Below are 19,775 nucleotides of genomic sequence, written 5' to 3'. Positions count from 1 at the left end.
AGTTGTTCCTCCTCCCTGCTCCTTTAGGCCTGGGCAGACGGTGATGATTGGGGGGCCTGGCTCTTTCATCCCAAGTGCTGTCTTTTAAGGTCCGATGCCGGGGTCCATGTACCCGCGGCGACGGTGACTCGCCAAGACACCATTACAGGGTCGTGCGGCCCGTAGCCCGCCTCTCTCGCTCACTCCACGGCTCCCCTCCCCGGCACCAAGCCTGCTGGGGCTAGGCACACCCGCACACCCGTTTTCTAAAGAGGGAAACACCAAATTAGTTCGTGACTCCGAGACCCTCCGGAAAGTGCGTCTCGGAGAGGTCTCCGTGTTCTCGTGCTCCACTATAACTTTGCTCCAAACGAGTATCACATTGGGTTACCACTCCCGGAATCCACTCCACAGTTTATAAATTGTGACTTCCTTGCTAAGCGAAGCGTAGCCCAAAGCAGGTGTTCCTAATGAGGTTCCAGAGCGGTCCCTCCGGAATGGCTATTTAGAGCCTCTCCTGTTTTCCTCCTTTTGAAGTGATTACAGAAACTCTCCCATTCTTTCAAAAACTTAAATTGTGCTTAAAAGTTTCAGTTGCTACTGTAAAAGCGATCGAGTCCATCCTGAAATTTGCAAACATAGTTGTTGTTAGCCAAGAGCCAAATAATGGAGCCACGGGCTCTAATCTGCTTTCTGTGGTCTTCCCCATCTGAATAAAGTAGCAATGTTGTTGAGGACATGGTGAGGTGGATAAGGGTCTGCCCTTTGTTACAGATCTGTCAAATATGCAAGAAGGTTGGCACTGAAAGGTATGTTGATTTTTATTAAAGTAAATCATGATTTACAAGCTTCATAAACCATTACAAAATTTTTTTTTAACATGTATTTAATTTTGAGAGAGGGAGAGAGAGGATCCGAAGCGGGCTCTGCACTGACAGTAGAGAGCCCAATGTGGGGCTCGAACTCACCAACCGTGAGATCCTGACCTGAGCCGAAGGCAGACGCTTAACTGACTGAGGCTTTAAAATTGACAATGTGGGTGAGGAGGTTAATAAATCAAAGGGAAGATCCAGAGTTGAGAGAAGTGATCTGTGTCCTTGGTGCCAGAGCTTCTGTTATAACCACCCGGTGTATATACATGGGGGTATGATTGTTAAAAGAAATGCATAATGCTTTATGGGTACCAGGTTTCCCATCAGGTAAATGGAAAAGGTAGATCCCAAACAAGCTGCTTCTGGTTCAACATGAAATATGCCTTAGCAGCATTGGAACATTGGGGTTTTTGCATAGCTGCACGCGCATGACATTATTTTAGAAACTGTTGGAAAAGATGGGCGTGAAACTAGTCTGAGTTAAGAGGCCTGCCTTCTCAGAAGTATTTTTTTTAAGTTTTTATTTTTTTATATTTAGTTTTGAAAGAGAGCGTGTGACATGAGCGGGGGAGGGGACAGAGGATCAAGCGGGCTCCCTGCTGAGAGCAGGGAGCCCGGATGTGAGGCTCCAACTCGGTGAGATTATGACCTTAGTTGAAGTCTGGTAGGTAACCGAGTCACCCAGGTAACCCTCAGAAGTATTTTTTAATAAAGCTAAATACGAAGTGATTGTCTTTTTTGCCATGTTTGATGGTTTCATATTTAATTTCATTAAAAAAAGTTTGTACTGGGGCGCCTGGGTGGCGCAGTCGGTTAAGCGTCCGACTTCAGCCAGGTCACGATCTCGCGGTCCGTGGGTTCGAGCCCCGCGTCAGGCTCTGGGCTGATGGCTTGGAGCCTAGAGCCTGTTTCCGATTCTGTGTCTCCCTCTCTCTCTGCCCCTCCCCCGTCCATGCTCTGTCTCTCTCTGTCCCAAAAATAAATAAAAAACGTTGAAAAAAATTAAAAAAAAAAGTTTGGGGGCGCCTGGGTGGCGCAGTCGGTTAAGCGTCCGACTTCAGCCAGGTCACGATCTCGCGGTCCGTGAGTTCGAGCCCCGCGTCAGGCTCTGGGCTGATGGCTCGGAGCCTGGAGCCTGTTTCCGATGCTGTGTCTCCCTCTCTCTCTGCCCCTCCCCCGTTCATGCTCTGTTTCTCTCTGTCCCAAAAATAAATAAAAAACGTTGAAAAAAAATTAAAAAAAAAAGTTTGTACTAATTTTAACTTTAATTTTTAGCAGGTGTACCACTCATTTGTATCTAATCAGGTACAGCTCTATTTTTATTTTTTTGAGAGAGAACAAGCGGGGAAGGGGCAGAGAGAGAGGGAGAAAGAGGATCCAAAGCAGATTCTGTGCTGACAGCAGAGAGCCCAATGGCGGGGCTCGAACTCATGAACTGTGAGGTCATAACCTGAGCTGAAGTCGGACACTTAACCAACTGAGCCACCCAGGTGCCCCCTGTATTTTTATTTTCTCACTAGGCTCCACACCCAATGTGGGGCTTGAACTTATGACCCAAAGATCAAGAGTCACGTGCTCTACTGACCAAGCCAACTGGGCACCCCAGAATTTTAGTTTATTTTTTAAATTTACTTTTTAAAAAGTAGGCTACATGCCCAACATGGGGCTTGAACTGGGGATAACTTTTTAAAATTATTCTTGGGGTGCCTGAGTGGCTTGGTTGAGTGTCCAACTCTTGATTTAGGCTCAGGTCATGATCCCAGGGTTGCATGATCGAACTCCAAGCTCAGCGTGGAGCCTGCTTGTGATTCTCTCTCTCACCCTCTTTCTCTCTCCCTCTCCCTCTGCCCCTCCCCCACTCACTAGCGCTCTTTAAAAAAAAAAACCAATTATAAAATTATTCTTAACCATACCTTTGAATGCTTCTTAGAGCCTAAGAATTTGCTAAGTGCTTTGGATACACTATCTTAGTTACTTCTTAGTCCCTATGAAGAATTTTTGTCCTTTTTTAAAGAGTTTTTGGTTTTGTACTCGATACAAGATACCTTTCCTAAAATTTTTTTTAAGTTTATTTTTTTTTGGGGCGGCCGCCCCCCCCCCCCCCCCCCCCGGGGGCGGGCGGGGGGGGGGGGAAGGAGAGAATCTGAAGCAGGTTCCTCCCATTCAGTGCAGGGCAAACTGAGGCTTAGAGGAAAAAATTTGCCCAAGATCATATACTAGTAAGTGGCAGAGCTGGAAATTAAACTGAGATCTGTCTGACGCCAGAGTCTGTTCCCTTAACCATTACATGACACAGCCTTCCCAGGTAAATACAAACATACACAAAACTAGGCAATTTACATGTGAAGTCCCATTTAATCCTTTGACAATCATGTGAAGTAGTGTTGTTATTCCCATTTTACAGATGAGGAAACAGAGTCAGGAAGGTTAATTTTCTCCAAGTCACCTGCCTAGTAAATGGGGGACAGCGTTTGAACTCTAGCTTGACGCCAAGCTCATTGCACAATTCTGCCTCCTCCTTCTGGCTCTCCGCCTCATCTGGCTGTATTTACCCCAACCAGGTGCTCGCAGTTTGCTAAGTAATGGGCAGCCGGTGCCTATGAAATCTTTGTCAAATGAGTGCCTGAATGATGCCTCTCAGCACTTGCCTCGAAGGGCAGACATGAATAGCTGCTGAGAAGGTAAATTGGTAAATTGGCCTTGTGGTTGTTCAGCTATGGGTGTCTGTTTTGTTTAGCGTGAATTTGCCCCTCGAGCAAGATCAAGTCTGCACGGACCAAGAACCTTGGTGTTTCTGAGCTGTGGGCCACTGAGGGGCCCAGGACATTGCCCTCTGTGATGAGCCATCTGGTTGGACGGTGGGCCTCTATGACATCCTGCTCTCAGCTATCTCTAGCCTCCATCGCAGAGCTTAGTTAGGCAAGTTCCTGTCTCCCCTGCTGGAGTAGGAGCTATAGGGGATTATGCATTGTTTTTCTTCCGGCAATAGCCTGTCACAGGGGTGTGCATAGAGCAGACATTCAAAGCTGCTAGGAGGGAACTGAAGGTTATCTGATGAGTACAGAGGTGGTAAAGGCGTTGGCTACGTTGAAAGCTAGTGTCCCAAACCAGGGTAATCTAAGGCGCCCAGGTTAATAAACATTTCTGAGTTGCTGGGATACAGGCCCCGCCCACATCACAGGCCCTGCCCAGGGGCCTTATGTAAACAAATAGCAGCTCTCTGACTCCCACTGAAGCTCGTCCCCACTCCTGAAATCTCTGACCCTCTGGGCAGGATGTCTCCCTGCCTTTGTGACAGGCCCCTCCCACCCAATACTTCCACCGCACCTCTGGCTTTCAGATGGCACTTTGTTGCATCTGCCTGTTTACTGGTCTGCCTCCCTCATTAGGCTGAACAGCTTGTGGTCAGGGGACCTGTCCTTGAGGAGCGCACGGAGTCAGCTACAAAGGGGACAGAGGCAGGAGGCAGAGGTGTCTACGAGGAAGAGAGGAAGTGAGGTGTCACTGGAGACAGACATGATGTCGTCTTGCTCCCGAGCATCTGACTCCAAGCGGAGCCTATCTTCTGTCGTTCCTGGAAAGAGAGAAAAAAGTACACGATTGTATTGATTCAGTAGATGGCGGAGAAATGTGGATGACTTGGAGAACAGGCTCTGCTCTTGGGTTGCCTGAGTCTTGGTCGCCGGGGAGCCACACACAGTACAGGGCGGCAGCTATGCTGGTCTCGTCTGGCTTGCCTCAGGTCCTGTCTTCGGGGAAACAAAGTGTTTGGCTACCTAGCTGCACCCTCACCTGCTCAAGTCTGGTGGCTGCAGGAAAGGCCTTTGCTCAGACTTCGGGCCCTGCTGTGGGAGGGCACCACAATAAAAGGCCTGGGGGAGGCCGAGGGGCGTCCTGCGGCCAGTTGTCCCGCCGGAGACCTTGCGATTCCCGCTGACTCCTGACAGCTGTTTGCAAGCCTTTGTGAGGGGGCATCTTTGCATGTTCCCACCTCTGCCACACACTGTCCTCTTTAGTTGTGAATCTGGCACATCTTTTTTTTTTTTTAATTTTTAAAAACGTTTATATATTTTTGAGACAGAGAGAGACAGAGCATGAGCATGGGAGGGGCAGAGAGGGAGGGAGACAGAATCCGAAGCAGGCTCCAGGCTCTGAGCTGTTAGCACAGAGCCCGATGTGGGGCTCGAACTCACAAACCGCGAGATCATGACCTGAGCCGAAGTCGGACGCTAAACCCACTGAGCCACCCAGGCGCCCCGAATCTGGCACATCTTATCCACCCAGGTGAAGCATCCACATGCCAGCCAGTTAGCTTGCTGCTGACCTGTGGGTTGTGGCCTCGAAGTGGAGCGCTAGACCCACACCAGCAGGAAGCACAGCTTGCTATGCGCTTAGCAGAATCAGCTGGCACGTTGGGTGGAGTTGCCTTCTAGACCTCCTTTTTTTAAAGTAGGCTTTACACCTAGCATGGAGCCCAATGTGGGCCTTGAACTCACAACCCTGACATCAGGACCTGAGCCGAGATCGAGTTGGACACTTAACCGACTGAAGCAGGCAGGAGCCCCTGGATCTAATTTTTGAGTACAGATGATCTATCCTACGTTCCAGACTCTGTATTTTTTTATTAAAATTTTTTTTAATGTTTATTCATTTTTTGAGAGACAGAGTGTGAGTGGGGGAGGGGCAGAGAGAGAGGGAAACACAGAATCCAAAGCAGGCTCCAGGCTCTGGATGGACAGCACAGAGCCCGATGTGGGGCTCGAACTCACAAACTGCCAGATCATGACCTGAGCCAAAGTCGGACACTTAACCCCTTGAGCCACTCAGGTGCCCCCTGGACTCTGTGTTTCTTAAAGGATGCCTCTCTTGCTTATCTATGCAGGACTTGGTTTCCCGAAGCCCGTGGTTCTCAAATAGAGGTAAGCATCAGAATCTCTGGAGGGCTTATTGAAACACAGACTGCTGGGCCCTCCCCAGAGTGTGAGAGAGTAGGTCTGGGTGGGGCCCAGAATTTAGATTTGGAACCAGATCCCCTGGTTCCGCAGGTGCTGCTGGTCCCCGGACCACCCACAGCCCTAAGGCCAGGGGACCACATGACTTTGGAGCTCAGGTACCTCTTTTCCTTCACCATGGATTCAGCAGCTTTCTTTTGAGTAATCCCCCGAGCCCTCATTCAGACAGTCTGTCTGGGAATCAAAGTCAAAAAGAACAAAATCGGCGTCCCAGTGACTGTGTTGCAGTTGTGGTGCCCAGGCCGCTCGGAGAAGTTTCGGGGCCGGCTGTCGGAGACTTTGTGTTGTATGCACCACGGCCAGGGGCCTCACAGTGGTTGTCCCAGTGACGCTGTGCCGCTGTCACAATGCGCCCACCCGTGTGCTCTCACTGGCGTGCCAACACCTCATGCTGTCCCCTCCTCTTACGGTTGGGGAAACCAAGGCTTAGAGGGAGGATTTGTCTCAAGGCTGGGGCTGGGGTGCTGATGTCCAGCTGTAGGGTTTTTCCCACTGTCTAGGACCTCATTATCCTGTTTGGCATATCCCAGTTCTAGAGTTTGCTCCCCTTCCTTTGCTGGATTTTAATTGCTCCAATGCTCCTTTTTAGACACATGAGAGGAGGCGGGACCCAAGGGCTGAGGGTGTATCTCCTCAGGACGCTGACCTGCTTCAAGCAACCACTGTGTATCGCGCCTGCGGCCGAGCAGGACATTAGAGACACAGGGGGCCCCTGCAGGTGCTGTACCCACTTGTACGCGTATGGTTGTTTGTGGGCGCTGGGGAGATGTCACCTGAAAGCCTAGATTTCTGATTCTGCAGGAAATAGGAAGCCCTGGCAATGCTGGGATATACCCGTACGTGGCCACACCTCTGTCATTCAGAGCTGAAGGTGGGGCATGAGTGCTCGCAGATGGCAGCCACCGTGTCTCTGTGCAGGCGTGCACGTGGCCCATACCTGTCCCGTTCACTCCCGTTGCCTGCCTCACCTCCGCGCTGGCGTTCACGCCTCTGCTCGTTTCTTTCTTCCTCCAGCGAACGTGCATCAAATGGCATCTGTGTGCCAGCTCGAGGGAAGTTAGACGTTTGAGACCTTGCCCTAGTGTTCTAGGGCCGCTGGAACCAAGTAGCACAGACCCGATGTGAGACAATAGGTTTCTTCTCCCCTGGTTCTGGAGGCCAGAAGTCTGAAATCAAGGTTCCGGCAGGGCTGTGCCCTCTCTCTGTGCCTGGCGATGGCCAGCCGTCCTGGATGCTCTTCCACTTGCTGTTGGTTGGACGCAAGCGCTGTCTCTGGAAGGTGACCCTCTTCCCTCTGCGTTGTCGCGGGGCGGTCTCTCTGCGTGTGCCTGTCTGTGTGTGTCTTCTCAGAAGGATGCCAGACATGTTGGACGTAGGGCCCGCCCTACACCCTGGCCCAGTATGACCTCCTCTTAACTTGATTTCATTCGCAGAGACCTTGTTTCCAGATAAGGACTCATTCACCTCATTCAGGATCCGGACTTCCATGTATCCTTTGGGGAGATAGAGTTGAACTTGCGGCTGACATTTAAAGAAGGACCCCAAACAACTCCAAATGTAAAACCTGGCCCTGGCTCGTCACTCATGTTTGGGAGACAAGACTCCCGAAGTGTCAGCAAGGACCCGGTGGCCGTCTGCCTTCCTGGAGCACGAACAGTGAGAGAGTCCCGTGGCCTCAGTGCTTCATGCACACCGACCACTTAATCCCTAACACAGCCCTCCCAGGGAGATTCTGTTGGCCAGTGGACTTTGCAGATGAGGTAACTGAGGTGCAGAGAGGTCATACAGCTTTGCCAAAGTCCCTGGGGAGCAGAGCTGGGTGTGTGTGTGTGTGTGTGTGTGTGTGTGTGTGTGTGAACGACAGCGAGTGCCAGCAGGCTGTTTGGCCCTTGTGATAGGGACAGGTGAGGCTAACCTTTGTCTCAGCTGCCATCACAAAACCCAGTGCTTACCTCCTTTATCATCCCCCTGGGGCGTGTGCTGCTCTGTGACTTCCCAGGGCGATTGCAGGGGGCTTTGGGCATGATGTAGAAAAGGTCTGATTACTTTCTTGATCCCTAAACTCCCACTTGCACAAGATTTAGTCCCATATTTAGGGTCAGTTTCCTACATCTACTGGCAGATGGAAGAGCCTTCCAGAACCCATAACAATATGCTCTAAATAACGTTTATTTTGTGGTACTGATCCATCTGAGTAAATATAGTTAGTACCAGATGGGACTTTTGCAATCTAGAGTTCTGAAGGCAAGAAAGGATTCGTTTTGAGTTTCCTTAAATTAGGTGAGCAGTTTTTTTCTTGGGCTATCAACCCCCACGTTCAACATTCCCAGCGTGACATTTTGTACTGTTATACTTGGTAAGTAAAGCTTAGCTATTCTGAGGTTTATGTGCCAGGAGCCTGTGCTCAGAGTTCCCTTTTTAGTTGCGCTCATAAAGGCTGCTCACATGTTCGGGTATTTCATGCAGAAAGAAGTCTTTCGGGCTAGGTCATTCTCGGTTAGATATTTACAAAGTTCACGGCTATTTTTAACACACACCTCTGCTGCCTTAAAACCACAGTCAGCGTTTAAAGCCATGACTGGCTTCTCTCACTTGGCATAATGTCTGCAAGGTTCACCCATTGTGCTAAGTGAAAGAAGCCAGTCACAAAAGGACAAATGCTGTATAAGTCCACTTAGATGAGGTTCCTAGGGTAGGCAGATTCATGGAAGCAGAAAGTAACAGGGTGGATGCCAGGGGCTGGGGGAGGGGGTAATAGGGAGTTAGCGTTTCACAGGGAAAGAGTTTCAGGTCGGGAAGGTGGAAACATTCTGGAGATGGATGGTGGTTTTCTAACAATGTGACTATACTCAGTGCCACTGAACCGTATACATAAAAATGGCTAAAACGGTAAATTTTATGTTGTGTATGTTTTACAAAACAAAAAAAACATCCTATAATAACCTAAGCAACTCTATGTAAATGGATACAAGTGATACAATTGATAGAAACCTCACATGCCTGCGATTAAATATGGTCCGTATCATAAATACTGACAATCATGCATATTTATATGAAGTTTCTTTTCTGTTTTGTGCTTTTCTTTATTTTTCAATTGAAAAAGTTCCCCAGAAGATATAAATTTTAGCTAACTCTGTGACACTGAGCCCGTCTTAACATTTTGAACTGCTATTCTCCTGTAAAACAGGTGGGGGGTGGGTTAAAGACAAGAAATTTACTCTGCGGAACAGTAGAAACCAAAGTAGATGGAAGTCACCCCTCAGTAAGATTCAAGTGGTAACAGAATCAAGTGCAACACCGCCAACTCCTCAGCCTCCCAGGGCAAGAGTTGTCAACCCAAATCCTCCCAGGGCAAGAATCCTACACCCACATCCTCCCAGGGCCCTCCAGCCACCCCCCCTCCCCCCTCAGGTGATCACAGCAGGGCTGCAGGGCTGTGAGAGGCACTGAGGAACCACAGGGACTCCGGGAATAGAAATATAAAGGCATCCACATTCAACTAAGGAAACAAAACAAAACCAAACTCCATGCAGACCAAACAAAACTCAAAGGGACTGTGTCTGGCCTGTGGGCCACCAGTTTGCAATTTCTGCTTCAGAGTGAGAGACTCTTGGATCTGGGAGGGACACTGGACGACTTTTTGTCCTCATCCCTGCTTTTCCAAAGAAGAAACCGTGATGAAGTTATGCATTGCTTTAGAAAGAACTGGCCTAGAATTAGCCACATCTTAGACAACAATTTTAGGGCTCTCTTCTTCCTCAATGCTGGCTAGAAATTTTTTTTTCTCATTTCTTTATTTCAAGTTTTTATTTTTGAGGGAGAGAGAGAGAGAGAGAGGATGTGCATGTGAGTCAGAGAAGAACAGAGAAAGAGAAAGAGAGAGAATCCCAAGCAGGCTCTGCACTGTCAGCACAGAGCCCAATGGGGGCTCGAACACATGAACAGTGAAATCATGACCTGAGCTGAAATCAAGAGTCAGATGCCTAACTGACTGAGCCACCCAGGCACCCCATTTTTCCCCCCAGATAGTATATCATTCCAAGTTTGAATTTGAATCTTTTCCTTAAACATAGATAAATTGATTTAATTTCATCTTACTGCACAAATGAAGTTCAGTGCCTAGTATTTTTCTGTTTGAGTGATAGCTGCCACTTTCCAACAAACTCCACCACTTAATGGCCGGCAGAAATTTTGATATGCATACTACGTGTCTCCCAGCCTTTTCAAAATTGCAGTTATTTGCGTGTGGGCCTTTGGATAAAAATGCCAAGGGAAGTTATCAGTGGACGTTTTCATATATCTGATACTGCTGACCTTCTAAGATATATAACAAGTTTTGAGAAGGTAGATTTTTCTTTGGCTCTCTTGTTAACATCCGTTGTGAGAATTTGGATTACGTTAGGAGAGCTCTACACCAGGGCCATGAACTCGCAGACCTAGGATGAATACGGCCCCTGTAGATGTGTTATGCTTTGATCATCATTGTTTTGGGAGGAGGGGGATGAAATGGCTTTAGGTCATCATGTGCTCTGGAAGCTCCCCCAAGTAATGACATCTTCCTCTTTGGGGAACATACAGCCCCTTCCTGGCCATTGAAGACATATGAGGTAGCGGTCCATCTTATTTGAGGGAGATCACAGTGCAGTGCTATCAAAATGAGGTTCTCCGGGACACGTGTTCAGAAGTTGAGTGTATGGGGCACCTGAATGGCTCAGTTGGTTAAGTGTCCGACTTCGGCTCAGGTCATGATCTCACAGTTCGTGGGTTCAAGCTCTGCGTCGGGCTCTGTGTTGACAGCTTGGAGCCTGGAGCCTGCTTCGGATTCTGTGTCTCCCTCCCTCTCTCTCTCTCTCTCTCTCTCTGCCTCTCCCCCTCTCATTCTCTCTCTCTCTCAAAAATAAATAAACATTAAAAAAATAAAAATAAATAAAAAAAGTGTTGCCTGACCGTGCCGGGTTAGCCACGTGTGCGGTCAGCAGACTCTTCCCTTTGGAGAGGGGATAGGCCTGTTTAGCTGCCCTGCGTCTGGCCACGTGCAGGAGTGTCTTGTGGCCCTTCAGCCCAGAACATTGGGAAGCCATGTCCTTGTGGAAGGGGTGAGCCCTGATGAATGGCAGAGGAGACCCCCATACATCTAGAAATGGAATTCACAACCATACCAGTCCAGCCCAGTAAGCATACGTGGAGACACCCCCACTGGCCCTGCGGGAGTCATCACTGAAAGTGATGATAAGGACACCATAGTCTATTTGTCCAGCATCTGCCAGGCAGCAGGTTCTGAGCAAAGTTCTCACGGGTAGGAGGTCAGAGGCCGTGTTACTAACAAGCGCTGGCTCTGAGGGGGAGTTCGGGTGACCCCCTCGGCCCAGTTTGCTCAGAACCTCCCTGGTTTTAGCAGTGAAAATCCCTTATCCTGGGAAACTTCTCAGTCGCAGGCAAACTGGAACAGTTTGTCACCCTGGGGAGGGGCACACGTTTTACCTAAATTACTTGGTATAATATAAAGTGGGATGGGGAAAAATGTGGGCCAAAAGGACTATTGAGATCAAGTTCTGGGAAGTGCTGTCCACCCTCCAGGCAGCAGCCAGAGAGCATTTGCTTAAATTTTACTTTTTATGTCTCTCTTTTTTTAAGATTAAAAAATGTTTAGGGGCGCCTGGGTGGCGCAGTCGGTTAAGCGTCCGACTTCAGCCAGGTCACGATCTCGTGGTCCGTGAGTTCGAGCCCCGCGTCGGGCTCTGGGCTGATGGCTCGGAGCCTGGAGCCTGTTTCCGATTCTGTGTCTCCCTCTCTCTCTGCCCCTCGCCCGTTCATGCTCTGTCTCTGTCTGTCCCATAAATAAATAAAAACGTTGAAAAAAAAATTTAAAAAAAGATTAAAAAATGTTTATTTAGAGAGCGAGAGAGCACACACATGAGGGAGGGGCAGAGAGAGAGAGAGGGAGAGAGAGAATCCCAAGCAGGCTCAGTGCTGTCAGTGCAGAGCCTGACGCGGGGCTCGATCCACGAACCGTGGGATCATGACCTGAGCAGAAATCAAGGGTTGGATGCTTAGCAGACTGAGCCAGCCAGGTGCCCCACTTTTTTTTTTTTAGAATTAATATTTTATTGTCACTTATAATCAGATGGCAGTTGGGTATATAGTCTTCATACTTGATCTTTCCTTTTTGTAAATAAAAAAATATCACAAGTTGTCAACATCCAATGACTGGTTATGTTTTCAGAAAACATAATTAGATGAATTCATTAATGGTAGCTTCAAGTTTTTCCTTATCAGCTCCAGAAAATTCACCCACCTTCTCTTCCTTTTTTAAAAACGGGAGGGTTGGCTTCACACTCTGAAGCAACCTCTGACAGTCACCCACGTCTACTTCAAGGCACACCACGTTGGGATCCTTCTCAGAGAGGGCATGAGAGATGGACTTGACCATTGTGCAAGGCCCACACCCTGTGGCAGAGAAGTCAACTACTAACGTGTTCCCCTCACTGTTCAAGGCTTCCTGAAAAGCACATTTGCTCTTGATCTGCTTCACTATTTTGGCGGCTGGGGTCTGACAAACGACCGTAAGGACCAATGGAAGTGGATCCTAAACACGGCCAGAGCTCCAGGCGCCCCACGTTTTACCTTTCGGGAGCAGCTTTAGACTCACAGTGAAACTGAGCAGAAATTAGAGATTTCCATCATGCCCGCTGTCCACACACAGGCACGCCTCTCCCAGTGGGACATCCCACCAGGTGGGACATTTGTTACAATTAATTGATGAGCCCATATCGACGTGTGGTCATTATCCACGTAGGCCGTAGTTCGCTTTGAAGTTCACTCTTGGGGCACATCCTACACAGAAGAGCATTTTTAAAAAGTGAGACGCAGCAGAAGGACAGAGTGACCACAGTCCTGTTCTGTGAGCTGCATGTGTGCACGTACTGGCTGTCACGGAGAGCGCTTCCCTAATTGGCCTGGGGTGACGAGTGGTCACGAGACTCTGCTTGGGTGTTGAAGGGACACGTTGCGTGTCAGTTTGGAGAGAACCCAAGGGCTTTGTGGGGTTGTAAGGAAATCCGAGATTGAATGGAGAGTCAGGAATATGGCGGGAGGCCCTGGGCCTCCTGCTAAGGGACACTTGGCTCTTTCTCTCTCTTGCCCAGTGGAAGTTGCCCAAGGTGGTCCCAGCACGGCGTCAGGATGTCTTCAGGAGTCAGGCTCTGCCCTTGGCCACTTTCTCTCTCTCTGTTTGTTTGTTTTTTTAAGTTTATTTATTTTGAGAGAGAGCCAGATCCAGGGCTTGAACTCACAAACCATGAGACAGACCTAAGTTGAAGTCGGACACTCAACCAACTGAGCCATCCAGGTGCCCCAGCCACTTTTTCTTTTAAACCCATGGAACACAAAGTGACCAGGTGACATCATTTTGGCTGGTTGAGCTTGGTTGCCTTGGATGGGGCTGCCGCCCTCCCGAATACAGGATCTCTGCTGCCCCCTGGTCCGGCCTGGATGCCGTGCATTCTTCCGATGACGTTGTATGCTGTCTCTCTGGCCTGCTGTCCCTTCCTGCTCTGGCCATGTCTCTCCTGGAAAATGCCTACACCCCATCCCCTCCCCTCCAATGAACCTTCTTTTTGTGCCTGTTTATGGCCTGTCTTTGGGGAGCCCCACACCTGCCTGGTGGTTTCCTGCTGTTCCTTTGGGAAACACAATTGCTGATTACCCTCCCAGCCGGAACACTAGAATTTACTGCTTCGAGAGACGCCTACCTTGGAAAACAAAAAAGCCTATTTGTCGTGCTTTGCCCTCCCAAGGGCAAATAGGGTAACAAAGGAAAGGAAGGACCTTCTGCATCTTTAACAGGTTGCTCTGCCCTGCTTGCGTGCCCTGCAGCCAGACTGTTGGCTCTTTGTGACCAAACGCTGCGGCACCCAGCTCCGTTTCCTGCCCACGTTGGCACTTTGTCGAGTGATGAGTGTTGATGAGGTTTTGGGGTGATGGTGGGGGGTCCGGAGCTGACGACGTAGAGAGAATTCTTGAAGACATCTTTGGTGCAAAAAAGGTGATTTTATTAAAACGTGGGGACAGGATCTGTGATGTGCTGAGGAAGACTCCTAAGATGCCTGAGGCCTTGCTGTTGTCCAGCTCAGGTGGTTTTCCCTCTAGTAAGGCGTTAGCATCAGGATGTTCGCAGGTGCCTGGAGAAACGTTCTACTCTGTCTTGGTCTGAAGTATCTGTCAATGGGCTGCAGGTTATGAGGAAATTTAATTTTATCTGCCGTTTCCTTCTGGCCTTTGTTTCCCATGTCACTATGGAGGGGTGATGTTGGGGCTCCTCTGAGAAGCAGCGGGGACTAAAGGTTTGCACGAGGGAGATGTCCGTGGGGGAGGAAATAGGGGTGCAGGTGCCGAGGGCGGGAAGAGCGGGGACAGCCATGCACATTGGACTCCGGGGTAAGGAGGGAAGGCTGGTGACTTGGAGGGCCTGCTGCCTCAGCAAGGTCTGGCGCGGCCATCAGAGGAGGCCTTGTGTCCTAGGAGCGGGCCTGCCCGCACATCCTTGCTGCGCTCGGTCACGGCTGGTGGCAGCCATGGGAAGCTTGGATCTCAGAGCTCGGCAGCTGTGCTCTGGACCAGTCACCTTCCCTGGATCTCAGGGTCTGCGTCCTTACGGCCACCACATTCTTCTGGGCATGACCGGCCTGGACCTGTCCCCTCGCCCCACCTCCGTGATTACAGATGCAAAGATGAAGGGGAACGGTGCCCCTGACCGACGCGTTTGTCACAAGCCCCCGCCTGCTTCTGTGCCTGTGTCCTCTGCTTTGGAGGTCAAGCCCCTGTTTGACGGGTGTTGGGGCTAAAGAGAAGGTGGTTCTTTTGCTGCCGTGTGGGTCCCAGCAGAGAGAAAATGGAAAATCAGGTCATGAGATCTAGGAAAGAATGTAGGTCAATTAAAGTTTAAAGCAGAGACGTTTCTGCAGTGGCTCCGTGAGTCAGCATCGAGTCTGGGGGAAGTGCCACAGGCACCTGAAGGCTGATGGGGTCTCGCGTGGGGCCAGGGCCTCCGGCGAGTGCCGGCAGGGCAGCGTTGTCCCCACTGGAGGGAGCAGCCCAAGGTTGCTTGCAAGTTTTCATGCTTTTAAGCCGAGTTGAAATTCATCACCGAACACCCTTGACTGCCTGGGGAGCGTCCTAACTCAAGCTGGGAATCTGGGCCAGCTGTTTATAAGAACAGTATTCGCTGAGTGAAGCCAGCAGGGCAGACAGGGGGTGACTTCTCGGAGGGCAGGAGAGGGTGGGAGGGAAGGGATCTGGCCACGAGCTCATACTTTCGACAACCTGCTCTGTGCCGTGCCGTAATTTTTGCTCTCTGGCGCTGTGGAAGCCTCCCCGCGCCGCACAGAAGGGCAGCCCAGCTCTGCTCCCGGCAAGGCTTCCCCGTGGACAGGGCAGCATGGCAATGACTGGAACCCATCGCATGGGTGACTTAGCTGTCACCTGCAGCACTTGTGGCCAACCTCTGCCCCACCCAAAACACACAGAAACGCACAGGGACGATTTGTCTGAGCTGGGCCTGGGTTCTCCGCAGCGGCTCTGGGAGGCCCTGCTCCGGGCCACAGCCACGGCTCGGCCCGGGTTTGGGCTCTGCTGTGGGCTGGGCTGTGTTCACATCTACCAGGCTTTGGGACACCTCACGTCCTGGGACTGTGTCTTCTTTCTGTTTTTTAAGCACCAGCATCTATGTTATGGGCTGAACTACCTCCCTCCCCAGATGCACAGGTTGAAATCCTAACCCCCAGCACCGTAGAACGTGACTGTATTTGGAGATGGGGTCCACACAGGTGTGGTCAAGTTAAGAAGGGGTCATTAGGGTGAGTCCTGATCCAATAGGGCCGGTGTCCTTATTTGTTTATTTTTTTTAGTGCTTATTTTTGAGAGAGAGAGCACGAGCAGGGGAGGGGCAGAGAGAGAAGGAGACAGAATCCGAAGCAGGCCCCAGGCCCCGAGCTGTCAGCACACAGCCCGACGCGGGGCTCGAACCCACGAACTGCCAGATGGTGACCTGAGCCGAAGTCAGACGCTCAACCGACTGAGCCACCCAGGTGCCCCAGGACCGGTGTCCTTATAAGAAGCAGAGATCAGGACGCAGAGATCAGGACACAGACATGTACAGAGGCCACGTGAGGACATGGGGAGAAGATGGCCATCAACGTGCCAGGGAGAGAGGTGTCAGGAGCAAAGCCACCCTGCTGAGGCCCCGAGTGGATTTTTGGCGTCCAGAACCACTAGCATACGAACTCCTGTTGTGTAAGCTGCCTGGTCCGTGGTGCCTTAGGTCAGTCCTGGGAAACGAATGTAGCCTCCGTGTCTTGGGTAACTTAATGAGCATCCGTGGAATAAGCGAAGGTAGAAGTGATCTTGAGTAAAACTGCTCAATGCTGGGTGTCACTCTGTAGAGGAGGCCCTGGGGAGAAGTCACTCGTCCAACGTCAAACTTGACATTCACAGCAGAGCTCACGTCCGCGGGGACCCCCTCCTAGGCAGAAGCTTCTCCCCAGGTTTCTTTCTTCCCGGGCAAGGGAAAGACGTTGACCTGAATCCTTGCTTTCCACATCTCCCTCCAGTAGAAGTTCTGGTCTACGTTGTGGGGGGTTGGGGGGGGAGCGGATGTGTGTGCGTGAAATAATGGTGTCCTCACTCTCCATGACAGGTGTCCTCACCGTCTGCTAGCGCTTGGAAAGAAAGCACTTCTTCTGTGTGCCAGGACTGAAGAGTTACCGTATTACTGGGGGTTTTAAAAAAATTTTTATTTATTTTTTAACACACACACACACACACACACACACACACACACACACACAGTGTGAATGGGGGAGGGGCAGAGAGAGAGGGAGACACAGGATCTGAAGCAGGCTCCGGGCTCTGAGCTGTCAGCACAGAGCCTGACACGGGCCTCGAACCCACAAACTGTGAGATCATGACCTGAGCCTAAGTCAGACGCCCAACCAACTGAGCCACCCAGGCACCCCTATTAGGGTTTTTTAAAATTAATTTTTTAAAAAATATTTTATTTTTGATAGAGACAGAGCATAAGTGGGGGAGGGGCAGAGAGAGAAGGAGACACAGAATCTGAAGCAGGCTCCAGGCTCCCAGCTGTCAGCACAGAGCCCGACGCGGGGCCCGAACCCACGAACCGTGAGATCATGACCTGAGCCGAAGTCGGAAGCTCAACCGACTGCGCCACCCAGGCGTTCCTAAATTAATTTTTTAATTTGAGTGTAGTTGACACAATGTTACATTAGTTTCAGGTGTGCATGTCGTGACTGGACAACTATACATTATGCTATGCTTGGCCACCAGTGAGGCCACCTGTCACCGTGCAGTGCTATTACAACACCACTGACTACATTCCCTATGCTGTGCCTTTTATTCCTGTGACTTACTCATTTTGTGACTGGGAGCCTATGTCTCCCTCTCCCTTTCACCCATTTAGTCCATCTCCCACCCTCCTCTTCCTGGCCACCATCAGTTTGTTCTCAGTATTTGCAGGTCTGATTCTGCTTTTTGTTTGTTTATTCATTTGTTTTCAGATTCCACATGTGAGTGAAATCATATGGTATTTGTCTTTCTCAGCATGACTTACTTCACTTAGCATTATACCTGATAGATCATTCCATGTTGTTTCAAATGGCATGATGTCATCCCTTTTTATGGCTGAATAATAGTGTGTTTGTGTGTGTGTGTGTGTACATGCACGCACACCACACATCTTCCTTATCCATTCATCTATTGATGAATTCTTAGGTTGTTTTCATATCTTGGCTATTGTAAATAGTGCTGCAATAAATATAGGAGTGCATAGGCATTTTGAGTTAGTGTTTTCATTTTCTTTGGGTAAATATGCAGTTGTGGATTATTGGATCATACGGTATTTCTATTTTAATTTTTTGAGGAACCTCCATACTGTTTTCCCCAGTGGCTGTACCAGTTTACATCTACTAGGGAATGTTTTGCTTGTAATTATGCAATGGAAGTATTTACAGTAATTAAATGTATAGTTTTAAAGGTTTAAGAGTTTTTACTTGACCTCCCTTGTAAATGAGACTAAATACCAAAGACCCCTTGTGATTGTGAAAATTGACTGGATTTATTTAATTTATTTTAATTTTTTTAATGTTTATTTATTATTGAGAGAGAGACAGACACACAGAGCATGAGCAGGGGAGGGGCAGAGAGAGGGGGAGACACAGAATCCGAAGCAGGCTCCAGGCTCTGAGCAGTCAGCACAGAGCCCGACGCGGGGCTTGAACTCACAGACTGTGAGATTATGACCTGAGCTGAAGTCGGTCACTCAACCAACTGAGCCACCCAAGCGCCCCTAAAAACTGACTGGATTTATAAACAGCACAATAAGATTTTTAAACTGTTTATACTCAAAAACCAGGTTTTAAAATGTAGTATTTTAGCACATTGAATATTTGTTTAAAAAGCAGAGTAATTGTGCCTAGTCATGTGTGTGCACCACAGTCATCTTTAAAAACTCCCAAACCTTTTGCGATGGTGTGCCCAGGCCATTGGTGGGGGAAGTGGCTCACTGCAGCTAAGGTGGGGGGGGGGGGTGGGCCTTGGCAGGGGAGGGGTGGTGGCTGTCCAATTTGGGTACAAATTCTTCCACTGACTTTGGTTTCCCTGCAGAAGGAAATGCTTCTGGCCCTGTCACCTAAGGCAATGTCTTCAAACTGGGGCCTCTGACTCATTAGCAGGCTGTAATATTGGGTTGCAGTATTGTAACCAGCATTAAACAAATGGAGTAGAATTAAGGTTTCCAAGCAAAATACAGGACACCCAGTTAAATTTCAATTTCAGTTGCAAAACAAATAATTTTTTTAAATGAAAATATACCCTAAATATTGTGTGGGATGTACACATACTAAAAAAAAAAAGTCATTTATTTATCTGAAATTCAAATATAACTGAGATCCTATATATTTTTTTTAATTTTTTTTAACGTTTATTTATTTTTGAGACAGAGAGAGACAGAGCATGAATGGGGGAGGGTCAGAGAGAGGGAGACACAGAATCTGAAACAGGCTCCAGGCTCTGAGCTGTCAGCACAGAGCCCGACACGGGCTCGAATCCATGGACCGCGAGTTCATGACCTGAGGCAAAGTCGGCTGCTTAACTGACTGAGCCATCCAGGCACTCCGGTCCTGTATTTTTTTTTAATGGGCCAAAGATCTTTTTTATTTATTTAAAAATTTTAAAAGTGTTTATTAATTTTTGAGAGAGACAGAGTGGAGCGGGGGAGGGGCAGAGAGAGAGGGAGACACAGAATCCGACAGGTTCCAGGCTCTGAGCTGTCAGCCAAGAGCCTGATGCGGGGCTGGAATCTGTGAACCACGAGATCATGACTTGATTTGAAGTCAGATGCTTAACCGACTGAGCCATCCAGGTGCCCCTTGGGATCCTGTATTTTTAAATGTTTATTTGTCTGTTTATTTTGAGAGAGGAAGAGAGAGTGGGGGGGGGCGGCGCAGAGAGAGAGAATCCCAAGCAGGCTACATGCTGTCCGTGCAGAGCTGGATACGGGGCTCGATCTCATGGCCTGAGCTCAAATCAAGAGTTCGATGCCCAACAGTCGCCACCCAGGCACCCCTTTTTTTTTTTTTTTATTTTTTTTATTTTTTTATTACTAAATCTGGCAACCCTAAGTAGCATGGAGTAGAAAACACGAAAAGGGGCCATATACATATATATAGGCAAGTATTGGGACACATTGGAATGTAGTTCTTCCTGTGAGCTGGAGCCTGCGGTGGGAAAGCCCTGTCCCGGCACTTGTGCGTGTTACCTGCGGGACAACCGCAATGGCGTTTAGCAGGGCCTGCTGTGTAAGAGGGGGCACCTGGGCTGCTATAATGACCACCGTCAT

At 49.3% G+C, this 19,775-nt stretch overlaps 1 protein-coding gene across 1 annotated transcript; it reads right to left on the bottom strand.

Annotated features, from left to right (window-relative positions):
- Positions 1 to 11,943: 11,943 nt before the first annotated feature.
- On the bottom strand, positions 11,944 to 19,775 carry LOC121032420 (thioredoxin-like). Its single transcript, XM_040478450.1, has 2 exons — positions 19,695 to 19,775; positions 11,944 to 12,449 (listed from the first exon to the last, which is right to left on the bottom strand). The coding sequence occupies exons 1-2, from the start codon at positions 19,773 to 19,775 to the stop codon at positions 12,096 to 12,098; spliced, it is 435 nt and encodes a 144-aa protein (XP_040334384.1). The 3' UTR covers positions 11,944 to 12,095.

This window comes from Herpailurus yagouaroundi, unplaced genomic scaffold (genome assembly GCF_014898765.1).
Source record: "Herpailurus yagouaroundi ecotype Mexico unplaced genomic scaffold, PumYag 141, whole genome shotgun sequence".
Taxonomy (NCBI): domain Eukaryota; kingdom Metazoa; phylum Chordata; class Mammalia; order Carnivora; family Felidae; genus Herpailurus; species Herpailurus yagouaroundi.
The sequence above is the reverse complement of the archived record's forward strand: the minus strand, read 5'-3'. Positions and strand labels throughout refer to the sequence as shown.